The sequence below is a fragment of the Perca flavescens genome, chromosome 17 (genome assembly GCF_004354835.1).
Source record: "Perca flavescens isolate YP-PL-M2 chromosome 17, PFLA_1.0, whole genome shotgun sequence".
Taxonomy (NCBI): domain Eukaryota; kingdom Metazoa; phylum Chordata; class Actinopteri; order Perciformes; family Percidae; genus Perca; species Perca flavescens.
The window spans coordinates 29038698-29059312 of NC_041347.1; the positions used below are offsets into that span (position 1 = coordinate 29038698).

Below are 20615 nucleotides of genomic sequence, written 5' to 3' on the forward strand. Positions count from 1 at the left end.
AGGGATAGCTCAGAACATTCGATTCCCTAGTTGGCCAAACTCTCTATATTAATGGCATTATACTAGTGCCTTAACTTATACTTGAAGGACAGAGCAGTTGTGTAAACAAAGACATTACAGTAGCCTACATTCTATATTTCATAATCTGTTATGTATAAAATCAATGCTGACATTTTATTGCTGTTATTGTGACAAACAAGGATACATACTGCATATACAGATTAACAGAAAAAAGATGAAACAAACCATATTATCCGTATATGAACCATCATTGATTCAACAAAAATACATTGCAGTAATCTGATTTATTACCCAAAATTCAGTTTATTAAAAAATTTGTCAAAACCTGTGCTGGTCAACTGTAAACTTTTAAACACTTTGCATATAACATCATCTGTAAAAGTAGTAGAACAGCTTGTTAAGACAAATGGCAAATTCCAAATTGTCGACCAAATTGTTGGAAAAAGTAACAACACCACCTTTATAATCAAATACATTCTAACAAACTTTTTCCACTGCAGACATTTTGACTTAAAGCAACACTATGTAACTTTTCCCGCTTCGGTCCCCGTACAGGTTGTCTCATTGGAACTACAGCTTGCGCTGGACCGAAACGGGAAAAGTTACATAGTGTTGTTTTAAAGAGCATGTTATTGCGAACAGGTGTAATTAATGTAAGGTATTTTATTGTGTAACCTTTCAGTTGAAGGTTAAGAGGAAGTTACAGTAAACATGGAGGTTTTATTGTGACTGGAAAAACGGAAGTTGATAAAGTGTGGTATCTTCTTCTTTCCTCTTGCTACCCTCGCTAACTTGCTAACTAAATCGAGAAAACTCCCGAGGCACAATGAGCAGAAATAATACTTGGGGGTATATTATAGGCCTCAATGAAGAAAACATCCCACCGCTGCCACCAATATAACCGAGTGTTTCTTATATTGTCTAGACTCAAGTTTGGCTGTAAAATAAAGAGACGGGCTTCCAATGCCGGATCCAAAAGACGGCACTGCACATTTCACTTTATTCAACCCCAATACAGTCAATTGTCAGAAAAATACATAAACATTGAAATTAAAGAAAAATAAACACTTTATCCACTTCCGTTTCTCTCGTCAAAATAAAAGCTCTATGTTTGCTCTAACTTCCTCTTAACCTTCAACTGAGAGATTACACAATAAAATACCTCACACTAATAACATTTATGATAACCTCATTAGGCTAATGTTAATTACAAAATGTTTGCTGGGGAAAATGCCAGTACAGGGCTTCAGAATTGGCATTAAATTAAGCTAAAGGTAGTAGGCTATTCATTGCATTGCTTGTATTCCAATAACTACAGTATATTTTACAGCCATTAATGTGTCAACCGCCGGCAAATTCCTGATTACACAGTGGACATTTTGATAACCTTGGGGGAGAAACAACCCAAAAGAGTACTTAGTTATAGTGCAGTAATAGGCTACTACGTATCACTTCATCGGTAATGTTAATATGGCGGTTCTGGCTCAGGACCAGTAACGTTACAAAACTTGCGCTACTTCAACAGGTACCTTTAAGCCGTCGTAGTAGTAACAGTTGTGTAGTTAGCTAGCTAGCAGTTTAAAGTTTAAACTGTTGCTATCGGTTGATTTGGTTTTGAATAAACTCACACTTTATGGTGACAAAGTCGCTATAATGTTATCTACTGTGAATTAGCTAGCTATCTTAAGTCAAGTTAGCTCTTGCTAGGTTAGCTATCTTGGCTACACTGTTGTAGCTAGCAGGTAGCTAGCAGACCAAAATTTAACCAGATTCCTTCCTTTGAAATTTTTTTTCAGTGTGTAACGTTACATTTTTAAATGACAACATTTATGACACCAATGTCTGTTGGTTGGTTGGTATGTCGAGTTTCCCTCCAAAAATGTTAAGATGTCCGCTGTTTGAGCTTGTGATGGCAGTTAATTGTTATCAGGTTGGTGCTTTAGTTAAAGGGGGAACCATACTTGAACTAAAACGGGGCAAACTAATGTAAGTTTAATTTTTAGTCAGTGTGATTCTCAGGGGTTTTACAATGGCAGAGTAACGTTAGTTGATAGTTTGTGTGGAGTCATGTTGAGGTAAATGTGCTACATGAGCAGTTTCCAGGCCAGTTCGTTAAGAGTGAAGCTGGTTTAACTCATTCCTTTACCTACTTAATTAAATGTTAACTGCTGTCTCTCAATAAACTCTCCCACTGTCGATGTCTTGTGTCGTAGGTGTTACACTTGAGATAAAGGCCAGAGTCTGTCCGTTGGTTTGTGCAGAATATCAAAGATAAAATGGCCGCCTCTTTTGTGCTGAGCTTTCTCTCCTGGATCAGTCGTCCTGAGGGTTGGCTTCCTCCTCCTCCTCCTCCTCGGGTACAACACTTTTCATCTTACCTACACACACAAACACACACACACACAGATATGACTAAAAAAAATTAACAATATTGAATGGATTGATTATTACCTACAGAGGCAAGGAAAAACAAAAGGAAAGCAAGCCAATAGCATTTAATCAAAACTGAGCTACATCTCCTAGCTTGTATGTAAACATGTGCTGTAATCTACATTTATTGGTCATGCAGATGGTCAAACACACTGGGACAATGTAAATAGCATTTCTAAATGGCTTGACAGTAATTTAATTCCATTTGGACTATTGTACTAGTACACTAATTATGCCATGACCACAACAGGATGCACTGAAACACAAAACATTTGTGTTCAATAGCACAAATACTTGGCCAGTTACTGCATTTATAGCTAGATATAACATTTAATTTGACTAGTGGTATGCCAGAGAGACTATAAATGATTGCTCTTGTGGCTAATGGTCTGAATTATGTCATGATTAATGCTCTTTGTCCTTTTTTATTTCCCATGCAATGCATTTCCAGGGTGTTTGATTGTTTTTGCTAATTATCTGGTTTGTATCGTGCCATGCTTTCATTATTTCTTTCATCACATTACATTTTAATGGTGAATATTTTCACACCTTTAACACCCGCTGCTAAAATTTTGAATACATTTTTGTATACATGTATACATTTAATTTTGAAAATGACATTTAAAGTGATGACAATGAAAGAAAAACTAAAAATAACACTAAAAACAATATTGTTATACTCAAAACAAAGCCAGGTTTATTTGACTATTTTGGTGTAATACCTACCATTGACAGCCCTTTTCTTCCCCCCATTCCAAATGTTAATATCAATTTAAATACCTTTTTATAACTAAACTAATCAAACCTCAGAAAACATGATACACTATATACTTTTCCAGAGCCACAGCATGGACTCAAACACAGTCATTAACTGAAATAGTTTATGACGTTTACAAAATAAAACTAAGAAACTGATGGCAGTAAAGGACAGCAAACGTCCCTCTAATAAATCCTCCTGTTTCCATCTGCACGTTCAAACAGGAAATTCCAGCTAAATCCTTGAAGAACAGCAGGAAACAGATATAGTGAGAGTCTAGATAGAAACCACAAAATGAATCACTTAAAAATAATTCACCATCCAATCTGTGGACATTTTTCCTCTCAGGGGCCATGTGCATACACACTCATTCACAAACACATAGAGACATTTCAGCTGCTAATGCAGTGACCAGGCTTGTTGATCTCCAAACTAGTAGGGTCACACAGCTGTGAGGAAGGCAGCCATGTAATGTTTAGATTGCTGTGTAAATGGTGCACACATACAAAACAGCATGCCCTTTTTCTTTAATCTGGTACGCTGTAATGGTTTAATCTCTTAATAGTTGTCCCACTGCACCGTTATACCCCCCTTCTGGTTTACATGTTATATTTTTCAGGTACCTATCAGACATTTTACTACAATTCATTCGACTCCTACATGTTGTCCTATGTTCTTCTTGCTTATTATTCTTCTGCTGTTTTCTGTGGCACTATTCCACATTCTTGAACATAGACATGAATTAAATCATGCTGAAACCATGCAGGAACTTGTAGTGCAACTTTAATACTTTTCAAAATATTCAGCGTTTTCCGAAATTTTTTCTCCCCATTCAAATGAATGGACGTATTGCTCTTGGTTATTATTCTTCCGCCACGTTTTTTTGGCACTGAACTAGTTCTAAATTATTTAACGTAGAAACTTTATAAAAACATTAAAGGTCCCATGGCATGAACATTTCACTTTATGAGGTTTTTTAACATTACTATAGGAAAATACTATTCATTGTGGGACTGGCTCTAGTGGCTGTAATTCTGCACCAAGTCTGAATTTCGGGAAAGAGACTTAAGATACAGTATTAGGGGACCACTAAGGCCTATATAAAAGCATCCATAGAGCACCATGTCATGGGACCTTTTAAAATGTTTAACACAATTAGGACATTATCTCTATTAGTTTTAGTGTTCCTTACTTTCCCAAATATTCAACGTTTTCCGTGAATTTGTCCCCCATTACAAACGAATGTTCAGAGTATATGACATCGCACACGTAGCGGGGTTAAACTCTTCTTACAAATGTATCTTTAAAGGTACAATATGTAACATTTCTGCTTTAAAATGTCTAAAAATGACCAAACTTATGTTATATATTTTTATGAGTTGTGTTCTTACATTATCCCAAATGTTTCCACCAAATGTCAAACCCAGAGAAATCGGTTATTTTATTTTCAGACACGGCACATTTCCTTTAGTCGCCCGTCAGTGGCGTCATATAACCTTTCACCCTCCAGTTACTCTAACTTCCGTCAGAACACTGGCACCAAGATGATACGTTCAGGAGTAATTGTAAATCATACAATGTCACAGAAAAAAAATACTTTTTTTTGCCATACAGCATAATTTTGTGATTAATTACATCCCACTTTTTATCACAGTAATACAACAGAGACCTTATCTATTTTGTAAGTTCAATATCGATACCAGCTTAACGTTACTACAATGTGCTAACGTTGATGCTAATGCTTTGTGGGTAACATTATGAAGTTACAACATCGTTCAACACGCTAATAAAGTTATTTTTAGTATGACTGTTTCGACCACAGCTAACAGGACTGAGCTAACCCACGAATAACTTCACTAGTAACGTTAACGTAGACGATTAATCTAATGCTAATTTAGCCAGCTAGCACACCCCGGTCTGTCTGCCTCACTCCCCCGGCGCAGAGAGATTCAGTCGGGATGACAGCTGACAACAGCCCCGGGACATATAGCTAGCTAGTTACCGTTAGCCCCCAGTCAGCTATCAGCCAGCTACTTTCATTACAGCAACCCCCACCGGCCAGAACATATCTCCAGTGCCTGGTGCTTACGACGCTAACGGCAGTTTAATTAAATGTCGGGAAACAGACTATATCAGACCCAGCACCGAGTCACAACAGCAGCCATCCATAGTGGTAGCTACATCTCCGTAGCGCTACCGGTGTATGTGCCAAAAATCTCCTCCCGGCCGAATTTCTCCCCCCTTCGCGTTTAGCTGTCTTTACGGTTAGCTAAATTAACCCGACAAAAGGTGGGTTAAGAACCAAAACGAAAAGTTAAGATTACTGAAAAGTGAAGGGGAGATCATTCCGGGCAGCTGGGAGATGTTCTGCTGCTGCACAACAGGCATCGAACGTCCTGGCTCGCTATCGCGGAGATTTCCCCGACAATCCCCACCCACACCCGTCTCTCAGCCTCGTTTAGTAGCTAGCTAGCGTTACAACAAACCCTGTCCGCCCGGTGTTGAAACCATCCAAAAGGTGACATTGATATGTGAAATATTTTGTGTTTTAGCTGCTGGCTACTGTTAGCTTGCTGGCTCACTAGCTAAATGGTCAGCTACAAATAAAAATCTAATCAAGAAAAACGTAATTATGTTGGGGAAACTGCAGCTATTTTACTACAATAACATGAATAGACGTTACTAAACGTAACGTGAACGGGTAAACTCGAATGGGTAAACTCGTCCGTGAACTGATGCATTCTAACTGGCGGCGAAGGTGTTTAACACTAAAAACTCCCATAATTCCACGCAACTTCACAACGTCATCAAAAGTCCAGTTTTACCGTCCATTGTTTTGGTTGAGAGACCCCTAGCGGCAGAAAGTTACATATTGTACGTTTAACTTCTTCTAACTCCCATAATTTTCACTCTTCATACATAATTTTTCATCAAAACGTAGAGAAATGTGTGCTCTTTCAAACAATGTAACTATAATGGATTTACATATTTTGTGCTATGAGCCTCAAAGTGACAGAAGTGCCATCCAATTGCCCAATGGACTTCAGTGTTGACAGAGACCAACATTTTTAGGTGCAAAAAAGATTTTCAAGCTCACTTGGTTTCACACATTTTTGGCACCACAAGCAGATATTTTACAGCAACGTGTTCAGCAGAGGCCAATCTCTCATACAATGTAAAAATCTAGGAGATAGGAATTACACTCTGAGTAATACGGTAGTTTGAATGCTGCTTAACTTTATTAAATGAACTGTCTGACCTAGGAGTCACTCAGCAGGAATTTCTTCAGAAATTGCCTTCCAAAATTTGAATATGAAATCTGTAGGAGCTACAGCCAGGTGCGTCATTTCTCCTCATTGCACAGCAGTGCGCCCGCTTGTTTCCTCAAATTTTTGTTGCATAAAAGTGTAAAGACCACCATCAGCATGAAAAACCCCAAATACTACAAAACATTAAGTGCTTTCTAGAAAGACTTTCACTAAAGGATGAAGAATACTCAGACATTCAGTAAATGTTTCAATATATTACATCTTTATTCACAGCCATTTCTACATAAGCAAAACCTCACCAACGTCACCTACAGTAATTTAAATGTAGACTGATTTAGCACATTTAACTAAAATCTATGTGTCTGTATGTGTGCGTGAAAGAGAGGGAGGATGGATGCCAAATCAAATCCTACAGTATTATTATGTGAAGCACAAGAGTGAAGCAGTGTGTTAGTGGGATCAGATGAACAGCAGTGAGTAAAGCAGTAAGTTGGTTATTGAGAGACAAAGAGATGAAAGTAAGCAAAGGTGGCTATCGGGAGACGGAGTCGGGACTGGACGCTTCCTTTTTGTGGTCGCATGACAAATCTGAGAAAGAAGGGGTAGAGGAAGGGAGTAAAAGAGGATGGAAAATTGAAAGATCATGCAAAGCCACAAGAGAGGGAGAGACAGAGGAGTTAGTGTTGTTAGTAGTCAAGAGATTTACAGAATATGAACTGTTATTATGGAGATGTAAACATATTAGTAACAGACTGTGTGTGTACAGTGTGTATGCAGCAGTGTTTATTTTCATAAATTGTAGATGTGATCAAATTTGAATGCCATATTTTTAGCTTTGTCTGTACATAGGCTTTTTGAATGCACGCCAGCGCTTTGGCAGGCACAACCTTAAAGCTGCATTCATCCATTTCTGGCAACTAGAGGACAGAAAAACAACAAGCCAACAGACTAATACATCTATTATGGTTAACATATTAGTAAAAGAAACTGCCTTTTTGCACATCCGGCAAACACAGAGCAGCATTATGATTCATTTGGAGTTGTTTCTTTCTACCTGGAGGATTTAAACTGAATATTAACTCTCCATCTCCAGAGAAAAATATGCGGATCTTAAGCTGCCAACATTGTCTGTCTATGGTTTTGTGCTTTGCAAGTAGTATACAGTTGGTTTATCAGCGGCCTGCAGGGATTGATAAGAGCAGCTTATAGTGTAACAAAGAGCCCAGAGACACTAAAAGCTCCTTAAAGCTGCAGAATTTTACAAGCAACTCCTTTAATGTTACATTGGATTCAATGTTGATATAAAAGATGTCATGTCATTATTATAACTGCTACCAGTGAAGCAAGCAAACAGCTGGTGATTTTTTAAAGTGAACTGTTATCCCTAATAAATGAAATGAGAGTTTCACTCTAATTCTAGTGTGTGTGTGTGTGTGTGTGTGTGTGTGTGTGTGTGTGTGTGTGTGTGTGTGTGTGTGTGTGTGTGTGTGTGTGTGTGTGTGTGTGTGAAGGCCAACAGTATACTCCAAATAACCTTTAGTGTCATTCACTACAGGCTGGTGAGACAAACATTGAAATATTGAAATTCTCTCTAAAATACACCACTGATAGACAGACAGTATCATGTTATTGGTTGGATGCTCTGTATTTTTATAATTCCATGTAATAACATGTTTTACTTCCTTAAGTATGGTCTTTAGTTGTAGCACTACTGTAAATGTGATAAAAATCTGATAGCACAGATTGAGTTTGGAATATACTGCCGGCCAAAGTGTGTACATTTTTCTGTCTTGAAAACTGTTTACCCCCTGAACTGTTGCTCTCTGCCACTCCTCTCTCCTGATTGGCTAACAGCAGACTCGCCTCATTTCCATTGGCTTCCTCTGGCCCATTGTGATTCGCCCACATGGAAGCGGTGGCATAGAGCTGTGCTGTGATTGGGCTCAGCTGGCCGTCTGTGTCACAGAGCCCCGCCCCCAGAAGGTGGTGCTCCACCCCCAGGTGAAGCTCTGAGGAGAGAAGAGCACCTCTGGTGGAGAGACGCTTTAACTACAGATGTCGCAATAAAGCGGGAAAAACAGCCAAAAATAAAATGAATTTGTAATTTAAAAAATATAACTGAAATTAAACTTAACGAGAAAACTAGAAGAAAAAAAAAAAAAAAACAGTTTCAGTAGCTTTCCCTGACATCTTGTATAAAACATCCCAGTAGCCTCGAGGGAAGACGTCAGAGAAATGTGTCTCACTTGTAGCTGTTTAGCATTACTGTATGTTTAGAGAAGAAGGTTGCTGATTTATTATACAAAATCTACTGCTTACAAACTCCAATGTTCCCTGTTAAATGTCCACTTCACTGACTGCACTTCAGCAGCGTTTTGGAAACACTGACTGGAGAGTGTTCGCAACTCAGGCCACCCATGACTCCCACACCGACATTGACTCATATGCCTCCTCCGTTCTGGACTGTATCAACTCTCACATCAACAGTGTCACCACCCTCAAACGGATTACCACTTTCCCTAATCAGAAGCCATGGATGAACAGTGAGGCCATGGTATGGCAACTGCTCTGCCCATGCACGGAAAGCACTGCAGAGGGTGGTGAAAACTGTCCAACGCATCACTGGTTCCTCACTCCCCTCCATCGAGACCATCCAGGGCAAGCAACGCTTGCGTAAGGCACGCAGCATCTTCAAAGGCTGTTCTCATCCCAACCACAGCCTGTTCACTCCACTCCCGTCCGGGAGGCGTCTCAGGTCTCTCCGCACCCTTACCAGCAGGTTCAGAGGAAGCTTCTTTCCTGCAGCTGTCACCCTACTGAACTCTTGCTCTGCATCCCGGTGACAATTTAACCTACTATTCTGCTCTTTTTTTGTACTTCTGGTTGGACACAAACTGTATTTCGCTGTCATTGTACTTGTACACTGCACAATGACAATAAAGTAGAATCTAATCTAATCTAATCCGTAGTTATCACCCAACCGTTTTTTTTTTGTAAAGCTACTGGGAGTCTTAAAAACTCCAACTAGTTCTTTTTGGATCAGTTTCATGTTCACTTTGATTGATTTAGGTGAATGCTGCCTACGTCTGCCCTAAACAAACAAAATGTGACAATAAAATCTTATCAGATTATTACGTATTTTTTTCTGATCCTACATTATGTAAATCTTTGGTGCATAGGCAGTTACTCACGAGGCTATTAGCTAACTGGCCTACACACACACACACACACACACACACACACACACACACATACATACACATACACATACACACACACTTAGACGGGATCAATAAAAGAAAAGCTTTTACTGTCTCCACTTCCCGGAACTCAGTGCTGCACTCACTGGCGGAGAGCTCTGCGCAAACACTCACATGCACTATGTTTTTCTTCCTAGTTGTCTTCCTTTCCTCTTCCCTGAAAACCTACGGAATCATTAAAATAGAGTTCTCTGTCTCACGTACATATTCAAAGTCAGATAGACACTGTAGTGAATATCAAGGCCTTGCTACGTCAGTATCTCTAAACTGTGCTTCCTCTGAGTCCTGTAACAGTTTTATAAATTATTCAGTTCAGGCGATGATAACAAAATGACAACAACACAGTCTTTTAGGGATTAAAGCCATCAGACAGGCGCTCGTTATACAAACTGTGGATGAAAGCTGAGATGTGTTGACAACTTTTCTTTCAAGTAAAGTAGCTCCTCAAAAGATAACGACAGTATTCACTATTAAAGAGACAATACACTACACAACTTAAAACTTGCATATCCGGCACCCCCAAAAGTCAACAAACACACTTTGACTACAGTACTACCAATAAAATAACAGAAACAGTAATAGTAATAAACTAATCTTCATACCATAAAATCAACTTTCTCCACTGTTATCAGAGAACAGGCTCTGTGTTTCTATTACATGTCCTTAGTTGCACAAATCCACCACATCAACCTATCGAAGCCACTACTTGTAGTATTTCAAAATTTCGGACTTTGCTCACAGTTATAGCATTCTCAATATGCTATAATTAATTTTTTAAATGTACACACAACAGTTTTAAAAGCACAATCTTTATGTATATTAACAAAGATAAAGACTTTGACCTAATTATGAAAATGTACCCAACTAATCATTGACTCACTGAGAATATGAGCATGTTTACGGCTGTTTAAAACCCGTACAAATGTAAACAAATCTTTAAAAGGCAATAGAAAACTAGCAGCTCATATAAAAAGTTTCCATTGAATGACGTACACGGTCTGTTCTGTGGATAATCCCGACTAAAAAAGACTCTAACTCTGAAAAGAGATGCAACTGTCGAATTGTTTTAAATGTAATTTCTCATAGCTGTGAGCACCACAAACTACTGGAAATTCCATTCACCTCCATTGTTTTTGGGTGGACCCAAAAGTCTCAGAATTGACCTTTTTCACAGCAGACATTTTGACTTGTCATAGTAGGAAAAGCACAGCTGAAATTGATAACCTTAAGAATGGCTCAATTCCATCAAGTGTCCCAGTAAGCTATAGACCTTTTTCACGGCAGACATGTTGACATGTCATAGTAGGAAAAGCACAGGTGTATTCAAAACCATTAATGATGGCTGCATTCCACTAAAGGAGAGGTCCTGGTATTAGGCATGCTGACTCACTGAAATAGCTCACTGGGACACTTGATGGAATTGAGCCATTCCTAAGGTTATCAATTTCAGCTGTGCTTTTCCTACTATGACAAGTCGAAATGTCTGCTGTGGCAAAGGTCTATTTCAGTGAGTCAGCATGCACAATACCAGGGCCTCTCCTAAGTGGAATGCAGCCATCTTTAATGGGTTTGAATACACCTGTGCTTTTCCTACTATGACATGTCAACATGTCTGCCGTGAAAAAGGTCTAAGAAATTAATTATGTTTATTGTTGTAACCGAGCCTTTACATGTATTTCTTCCTAATAATGTGACACAGAAATAGCTCATGAGCCACGTTGGACCCCAATCCTTTCGGGTTAAAAACCAAACCATCGTGTGGCCGGGTTGGGTCAGTGGTAGAGCAGGCGCACATATCCTGAGAGGTTTATGCCTCGACGCAGAGGTCCTGGATTCGAATCCGACCTGTGACTATTTCCTGCATGTCTTCCTCCTATCGCTCCCTTTTCTCACCTAGCTGTCCTGTCAAATTAAATACGGAAAAGCCCAAAAAATAATCTTAAAAAAAAAACAATTCAGAAGTAACCGCCGTACTCCCACCACCATCCCCCCATCCCCTATCCCCCTGCCAGCTGAGCCTACAGAGCTTAGACAGACAAATTTTAAAGACAAAAGAAAAACAGAAGTGGGGGGTAAAAACCAGAAATAGCTGCAGATAAAACGAAGAAAAAAAAAAGTCTAATAAAACAAAACAAACAGAACTTCCACACAAAAAGCAAACATATCGATGCCATTTAACAGAAAAGAGGAAGCAGGAGACATGGTGTGTACACAGCTGCAAGAAATCCACCAGTGCATGACATTGTTGACCTTAAAGTACATAAAGTATCAGTAGAAGTTTTACTGGAGTATTCTGTAGTTTTATAGGATTTGTAGCTCTGAACAAAGAACATAAAGTCACATACATATACTGAATGATGCTGCAGTGAGAATTTGTTTCCAGTTCTGGTTCAAGTTCTTTATTCTTTTCATTTATTTGATATTTAGCTTATTAAATAACATTTTCCAACAACATGCTTATTGTTGGCCCCGGTCACGCCTGAAATCGACTTTGACTGCACCTAATTTCTGAAGGACAAGAGTCGTCTGTTGCTAATAAGCTCAGAATTAATAGGCCGTCCCTTAGCGTGAAAGACAGGCAAGGATTGTTTGTTAAAAACACCAACAGACAGATTCTTTCTGGCTCTGTGCTCCTAAATAACCTCTTCACAGGCAACTGATTCTCAGCAAAGTAAATACTTATTTTTCTATCAGTGCTACCATTTGTTGTTGGTTTGTATCGTTAGTTTTTGGCGTTATTTGCTGCATATATTCTCATCTCTGCTTTCTCTCCATCGCCATTTTCCCATTGTACTGTTGGATTGCAGAGAGACTTGAGATGCAATAAGTACATGCTCCTCAAAATCATCTCCCCAGGAGGAAATAGATTTCTTCTGTTTTCCATGCAGAGTATCTTTTATACATTTTTAGACATTATGCACATTTTGCTAAATCATGGGGGACCAGGCTGAAAACTGTCCTGTGTTTACCTTTCATGGTGGGCGGGTCGTAGGTGCTCTGCTTCCTCTGAGAGGAATCTGAAGCCTGCACAACAGAAGAAAATAAACTTAACACAGTGACACAACTAGAGATGTTGACTCACACATCTTTGTAACAAGAAAACACTGTTTCAGTACATTATTTTTAGATATTCTAAGCCAAGCAATGCACTTATAAACATAATGTGAAAACAATGGTTCGGTTCAGTTGCTTATAAATACGGACAGACATCCAATAGGAGACAGGATACATGGTTTTGTCCTTCCTGATCTCATTAAAGTGACTCTCCAGAAAAGCCATTTATCTGGCAGATTGTCCCCTGAATGTTTGCCGTGACCTTATAATAGCAAAAGCTCTCAAGAAATGTGCGAGATATGAATACAATTTTGAGGAACTGAAACACATTTATTTTTCTTATCTTTTAAAGGTCCCGTATTAAGCTCAATTTCCGATTCATACTTGTATTTTGGGTTTCTACTAGAACATGTCTACATGCTTTAATGTTGAAAAAACACATCATTCTTTTGCCTGATTTTTTATTATTCTGTCTGAATATACCTGTATTCAGCATCTGTTTGAAACTCTCCGTTTAAGCGCCTGTCTCTTTAAGACCCCCTCCTGAAAAATCCCAGTCTGCTCTGATTGGTCAGCGTTTACGGGTCCACAGCATCTGCATTTGCAGCCGGGGAATGACTGTAATGCCACTGGCACGGCACTTTCTACCTATATATAGGATAGTTGTGATGTAAAATCCGAACAGAAGTCCTGGCGGCTCGTTTAAAAACACAGTTTTTGAATACAGGCTGTGTGCAATTCTCTGTGGATTGAGCATTTTGATACTTTCACAGTATATATATATAGTATAATATACAGTATAGTAGTAGTTATATAGCACCTCAACCTGTCTGCTTTATAATATAAAGAATACATGGAAATCTCACTTTTTGCAATATGGGACCTTTAATCTTTTATCTTGCGTTTTAAAATGTTTATAATTAGAGTTTAATCAGCCCATTGCAAAGATTTCTTTGCTGCTCTCCGAAATCAAAGTCAAATGCCGGAGTGGAGATAACATACAGTTAGACTGGCTACTCCCATTCATTTTACTTTAAAAGGACACATTAGTGGTAACCACAGACTAACAAGTCTGATGTTATGTGTCCATGTCTAACCTTAAATTGGAAGTTAATTCCCTGATACTAAGTGTATATTGACTCTTCACTACATTCAGCATTTATAGACTGCCTTTTCATGTTTACTGTGTTATTACTGACCTGCATCACTAACTAGACCACAGCAACTTGCACTAACTGTATATTGACTCTTTACTACATTTCAGCAGTGTTATAGACTGTCTATTCATGTATATTGTGTTATTACCATATCACTTTTGCATATCCATCGACTCACTTACACCTCACTTTGCGCTGGCTGTGTAATGCCTACTTAATCTGCTACTTAAAATGTTGTCTTGCACTCTTATGCTTTTCTTGGCCAAGTCGCCGTTGCAAATGAGAACCTGTTCTCAACGGCCTACCTGGTTAAATAAAGGTTGAATAAAAAAATACTACTGTAGCAGATTAGTTCCCCACTTCTCCCTGCATCTGTCTTCATAAACAACTTTTGTACATACCTGTGACTCTCCGCTGGCGTTGTGTTGATCTCCAACATCTGCAGAGAGGGATGAGACAGCAGCAATGAGCTCTTTCTGTTTTTATTGATTTGTCAGTAGCTCATTTTTATAACTAAATGGCACATCGGCGTTTCCAAATCTGCACCACAGATGGTTTTTTTTTTTGGTTTTTTTTTGCCCCACAAGCGAGAGCTCAGGGATCCAACAGAGTCAGTGGGTCTGTTGCTCAGTCTGATAGTTAAAATCAGGCTCAGTATCACTCAGGTTGGGCAGTGGACCTTAATAGTCTTTTTTTCCTCCGTCCTGTTGAGCAAACTTGGCTAGATGCTGCGAATTCTGGCTTTCAGAATACACAAAAAAAAGATTAACTCCATTTAGCTCACTCTCTCGCTACTGTTGTTTTCAAAGCACAAAGAAAGCGATCTGCTACCTTTTCTTTTATCAAGAAATCCAATGAAAAGAGGAAAAACCAACTCTTAGTCTTTTAGTCCATCTCTCTTTCCCAGCTTCTCTGTGGGACTCAGCCTCAAGCCCATTGGTTACTACTGAAGACATGAATCTTTAATAATAAAAAAATATATATACTTTTATTTTTTTAAGTAATTTCCTAAAACAGCTGTGTACTGTACATTTGGGAAATATTTTACGAACAGGACTAAATAGTGCATTTGTTGGGGACTATTTTGAGCGGCGGATTAATCCACATTTGGTGCCTTTAGAGTGTGTGTGTGTGTGTGTGTGTGTGTGTGTGTGTGTGTGTGTGTGTGTGTGTGTGTTTGTGTGTGTGTGTTTGTGTGTGTGTGTGCGCGTGCAACATTGTGGCTCCCAAATCCCCATCCAGCTCAGTGTTGATGTATGAATCTTCAAACACTGACAGTGAGCTGGAAGATTTTGGGCTTAGAAGAAATAAAATTAGTGGATGTTTCTTTAAGAAAGACCAGACATAATTCCCAGAGGTTTCCAAAAGATGTCAGTGAAAGTGGGATACTTTCAGAAAATATCAGAATTTATAAAAGACAAAATGCCAAAGGTTATTTCAGCACAATCTTGTAATTCAACAGCTATGAGTTTGTCACGGTGATCTTCCTTGTTTCAAGTCACTTATTGTTTTTACAGCTGCCAGCTGGTTTCCACTCCACAGTGGGGTCTTGTCGAAAAATATTGAGAATGAAAATCTATGAAATTTGGTGCACAGAGAGAGAGAGAGAGAGTAGATTTTGAAAGCAAATCCCACATCAAAATTAAATGGAACTAAATGAAAAAAAAAATCTTTTCAAATAACCAAACTAAGAAGATGTCGTGATGTCTGAAGTCAAACTAGTGAAATCAAAAGTAGATAACACTCTAGGACTTTAAAAAATTGCATCGAGATTTTTTTTTTTTTTTTTTTTATATATCTCAACCGGTTGTAATCTTCACACATTTATATCGATTTTTAAGCGATTCACGATGCACCGCTACATCCCTATTTTCCAGTCTTCCTGCTGAAGTAGCTTCATACAACTGTCTAGTAGAAGCAGCCTCGCCTAAGACAGATTATTCAATCAGATCCTGTGTACAGGGTTTTATAAGAGCTGAGAGCTGACAGAAAGAAACACAAAACACACACACACACACACACACACACACACACACACACCCTCTTTAGGCATCCATCAGTCCAGTCTGAACACTGAGATCACTTACCAAAAGCTGCAGCACAAATCTAATAAAGGTTCCATTATAGCTGCTGCTTTTCAGCTCTTTCCATCTCTCTCTCTCTCTCTCTCTCTCTCTCTCTCTCTCTCTCTCTCTCTCTCTCTCTCTCTCTCACCTGTGCCAGGTTGTCTGTAGATCTGCAGAGTGGCAGGAGTTGGTCTTCTGCGACGGATCTGAGGTAAACACACAGACGCACACATATTTTCATTGTGGCTCCTTCAAATATCTTCATAAGACTTCCCTCAGCCCTCTGATCCAACGCTAGTTTGACAATTGTTTAGTTTGACTGTATGTATTAAAACAGAAAGCTTTAAGACTTAAAACTCTGTTTGGTCCCACAATGTAGAGTATAATTGACTGTAACCATCTGGTTGGTTCAACATCTGTTTGTTTTAATCCTCCTATGATAGTACGTTGGTTTTTGTGTTCTTAGTGTTTCATCCTGTTCCTATTTCAATTTGTGTTTCTTAACAATCTGTTAACTGTATTATTTGTTAGCTCTGCTGTTGTTTTTATTGTTGTCGTTTTTTATAAAGTGTGACAAGTAATAAGGTTTTACACACAAAACCTCAATGTCCAAATAAAAGTTCATTGAAAATGCCAACTGGAGCTACTTGTCCCAGTTCTCACACTGTTAATTAAAACCACACTCCTGCCTATAAAGGAAGCTTAATTGAGAACATTTAATTGACTGACCGAATACTTCAGGCTTGGGTTTATTATTCCGAATGCCTCTCTACAAATGTAACTATCCACTTTGTTTTTTAATCACATCTTCCCCCATACTCTACTGTAACCAGTAGCATGGAAAACATTTACTGTTGTCCTAACAGCCAACGTTATCATTTCATTCATTTGATTTTTCTACCTCAGAGAATGCACGCTGTAAAGGAACATTTTAAATTCATTTTCCTGACATTAACATGAGAAACAGTGTAGTTGTCCCAGTGATTTACAGATTGCTTGTACAGCCATGATAACTACAATAACCAATGGAAGGATCCCCAGATAGCAAGCACATTTGGGCCGATTCCGGCTGAAAAGCGCTGCTGTCGGCTCAGTGTCGGCATCGGAGGAAAGATAATGGGCCAGAGTCGTGCCGACTGTGTAGGCCTACACAACACTTCTGGCTGACATACGGCTTTTTATGAAGAGCCAGTGTCGGCTAAAAGCAGTTTTACTCGCGCTGGCTCAAATACGGCGTTTTATTAATGGGCCAGTGTCGGCTAGAAGCAGTTGTACTAGTGTCAGTTCCGTACTCGGTGTAGCTGTGTATTTTTACCGTCGGCCCGAGTTCGTTTTGTCACAGTCGGGCCACAACGAGAATTATGGAACTCAGCCGCCTGAAAAAAAAAAGGTTTTGGCGGTTAAATTCTAGGACTCTGCCGGAGATTTGCAGTCTGCAGAAGATTTCATTTTCGGGAGGAACATTTTCAGCGGCAGAAAAGGCAAGTAATTCAATTTAATGTTCATTACAGTGTTGTATTACATTTAGAAGCTGTTGTAAATGTCAAGAAGAATTGTATTTTAATATCTTTATAACAATTAGATCGTTTGTGATGATAGGCTATCAGAAAACATTCTGATATGTTATCACAAATAGGCTAGATGAGTGCGATCTCATTGTGTAAATTTAATGAATTATCTTGTTTTATTATTATAACTGCTCCAGTGCACTATAGCTAATCCAATGATTTGGAGATATTTTGAGTGTTAGTTCATTCAACGCCAGCGTCGATTCATCTGTTGAATGAATGGGCTATATCAGGCCTAGCATTCTGTGACCCATTGAATTACATAGCCAATTCTGTTACATAGCATATATATATATATATTTCAACTAAGGGCGATAGATAGATGTTAATATAATATTAAGATAATATTAAGAAAAGTTTGCTTACTCAAAGGGACCAAGCCGAGTCTCAGCCAGATCTGTCTTACAGTGTCTGGGCCAGAACTGGGCCACATAACACTGTCACTTTACAGTGTCTGAAACAATACAAGTCACTTTACAGTGTCTGGGCCAGAATTGGGCCACATAAACAAAACAAATAATTTTTCAGGGTGTGGGCCTCATCTGGGCCGGAGGGACTGTTTTTGTGTCTATTTTCCAATGTGTGGACCAGTTTTGGGCCGGGGACCCAGCCAGAACTGGGCCAGAATTGTAGCAAGGATGTGGCCCTGTGGTGGGCCAGACAAATTTTGTTATGTGGGTCCGATTTAACCCATTAAATAAAACTGCAGAAAGACTACGAGATTCCTCTGCTTGGCTCTCTGTGCGAACCAAACATTCCAGGAATGTAAATGATCATCCCCATCGTGGACAGGAGACTTGGTTTACAAGATGGTATCTCATGAAACCGTCGCTAAAATATCTCTCGACGCTGACGGTTTCCAACACAGGGGCTCCCCAGACAGCCACAGAGGGGCTGTAATGTGTCGCTGTACATTACCAGCTTCCTCCGAAATGAACAATTTCCTGTTACCATTGACCAAACGGCTCATAAAGAAGTCAGTAAAGCAAAGGGCTTACAGAGAGCCGTTTGAACTCCCTGATAAAATGTTCAAGCCTGTATGAAAGAGCAGCTTCTGTTTCTTTTTACTGGAAGTACCATTCAGAATTACTGCAAAGAAAATGGCACCTCTGATACTCTCATTCATCTGTGGTGTTCTGTACCTGTAAGCAGTTACACTGACCTGTCTGTCGCTCCGCATGGCTTTCCCGCTTTTACTTAAGAAAGATCAGTTTGTTAGTGATCCCATTTCCCAGAATCCCTTTCAAACCCACCAACCCCCAGGCAGCAGTACATTAAAATGTATAATATGTAACATTTCAACATTAAAATGTCGGAAAATGTTTATTCAAGGACACGGTCTGTGTCATTTGGTCACCGTTAGCTCACAATGGCGTCATATCCCCTTTGCGTTAGTGTTGTTATTGTCTGCCAGGATCTTGACTTTTTATCCAATTTTAAGCCACTTTTTTTACAATACGCTCTTCAGACCTTGGTTTTTTTTAACTATTTATCTTAACCAGATGAAGGATTTTAGTCTGGATCTTCAGTTATCAGAGAAACATGCTGAGCAAACGTTAGCGGCAGCTCTGCTCACAGCCCCTCGGACGGCATCGGAGGAACACTGATTGTTAACGTGAAACTCCTTTTATTCAGTTCTTTTACTGGTTTTAAAGCCGGGTTGGGTTTGTTTAATAGAGGAGGAGACCTCTGTGGGTAATTCGCCTCCCTGTAAAAACCTCCTGAACGATGAAAAGTGAAGGAATCCTAATCGGGAGAAGCTGACTGCAATGACAGCAGTGATCCCACGCTACTTCATGACGTCACCAAACTGTCATTTGTCATTGTTTTGATTAAGAAACCCCTAGCGGCAAAAAACTACACATACAATTAATAATTACATGTACGTTTACCTCAAATGATGTCACTTGTCCTTTCTGAATAGTCATATTTACATCATCAGCTACTTGTGAAGTAAACAAGGGAAATATAATTGATTTTTACTGGAAGAGAAGTTTTTATAATATTTGATTCAAAGTGTTTGCAAAAAATTTGAAACACTGAAACTATAGTAAATATTTCTGGAGTACACAATAAATTAGCATTAGATGTGCTAAATAGTCTTATGGGGTATTTTAGGGTGGGTTTCCCCTTTAATTCTTCATACAATCTGCTAACAAACACGCACATATGACAATTTTTTAACTCTTTGCCAAAACACTTAAATTTGTCACAAATAACGCGGACCCGATAAATACGCATGCTGTCACCCAGATACAAAAACCAAGTTTTCATAAGACCGACTTATGCACACATGCTAATCTGCACCCACACACAGAAAATTCCAGACAAGGCTTAAAAGATAACAGATAAAAGCTCCTTTCAGCCCTCACATGCATGAACCCACAGCGTCCGCCCCCCCTCCACCACCACCACATATATTCAGACACACTCACATGTTCGGCGGCCTGTGGGTCCAGCTGTCCCTGCAGCGGAGGTACAGCAAACTGGATCTTCTTCGGACTGCTGGGCTCCATAATTACTGACTGAGAGGTAGAAAGAAACAAAGACAGACAGAGAGAGAGAGAAAGAGAGAGAGTGTGTGTGTGTGTGTCAAGGAAGGAGGGAATAGAGGGAGGGAGTGGTCTTCTCTCAACCGATGGGGTCCATTATCACTAATTGAAAGAGAGTGAGAGATAGGGAGAGAGAGAGAGAGAGAGAGAGAGAGAGAGAAAGAATAGCAGTCTAGTCATTGCAGCATTTTACAAACATACTCTGATGCAGAATGAAGGAGTTTAATAATGTCAGAAATGTGTCTTTTTATATCTTGTGATGTTATTCTGCATCGTAACAACCAAAAAGGCAGCAGTGGAAGAAGTATTTAGATCCCTTACTTATTGTAAAGTGCTCATATTATGCTCATTTTCAGGTTCATAATTGTATTTAGAGGTTGTACCAGAATAGGTTTACATGGTTTAATTTTTTATATTTTTATTGTACTGCACATTACAGCAGCTCCTCTTTACACCCTGTGTGTTGAGCTCTCCGTTTTAG

The 20615-nt window shown here is 39.2% G+C and overlaps 1 protein-coding gene across 1 annotated transcript; it reads right to left on the reverse strand.

Moving 5' to 3' along the window:
- Nucleotides 1–299: 299 nt before the first annotated feature.
- On the reverse strand, nucleotides 300–20211 carry ppp1r1c (protein phosphatase 1, regulatory (inhibitor) subunit 1C). The gene is made up of 5 exons (XM_028602675.1): nucleotides 20018–20211; nucleotides 16163–16220; nucleotides 14350–14387; nucleotides 12707–12761; nucleotides 300–2399 (listed from the first exon to the last, which is right to left on the reverse strand). Exons 1-5 carry the CDS (start codon nucleotides 20096–20098, stop codon nucleotides 2335–2337), a joined length of 297 nt encoding a protein of 98 aa, XP_028458476.1. The 5' UTR covers nucleotides 20099–20211; the 3' UTR covers nucleotides 300–2334.
- Nucleotides 20212–20615: the final 404 nt, after the last annotated feature.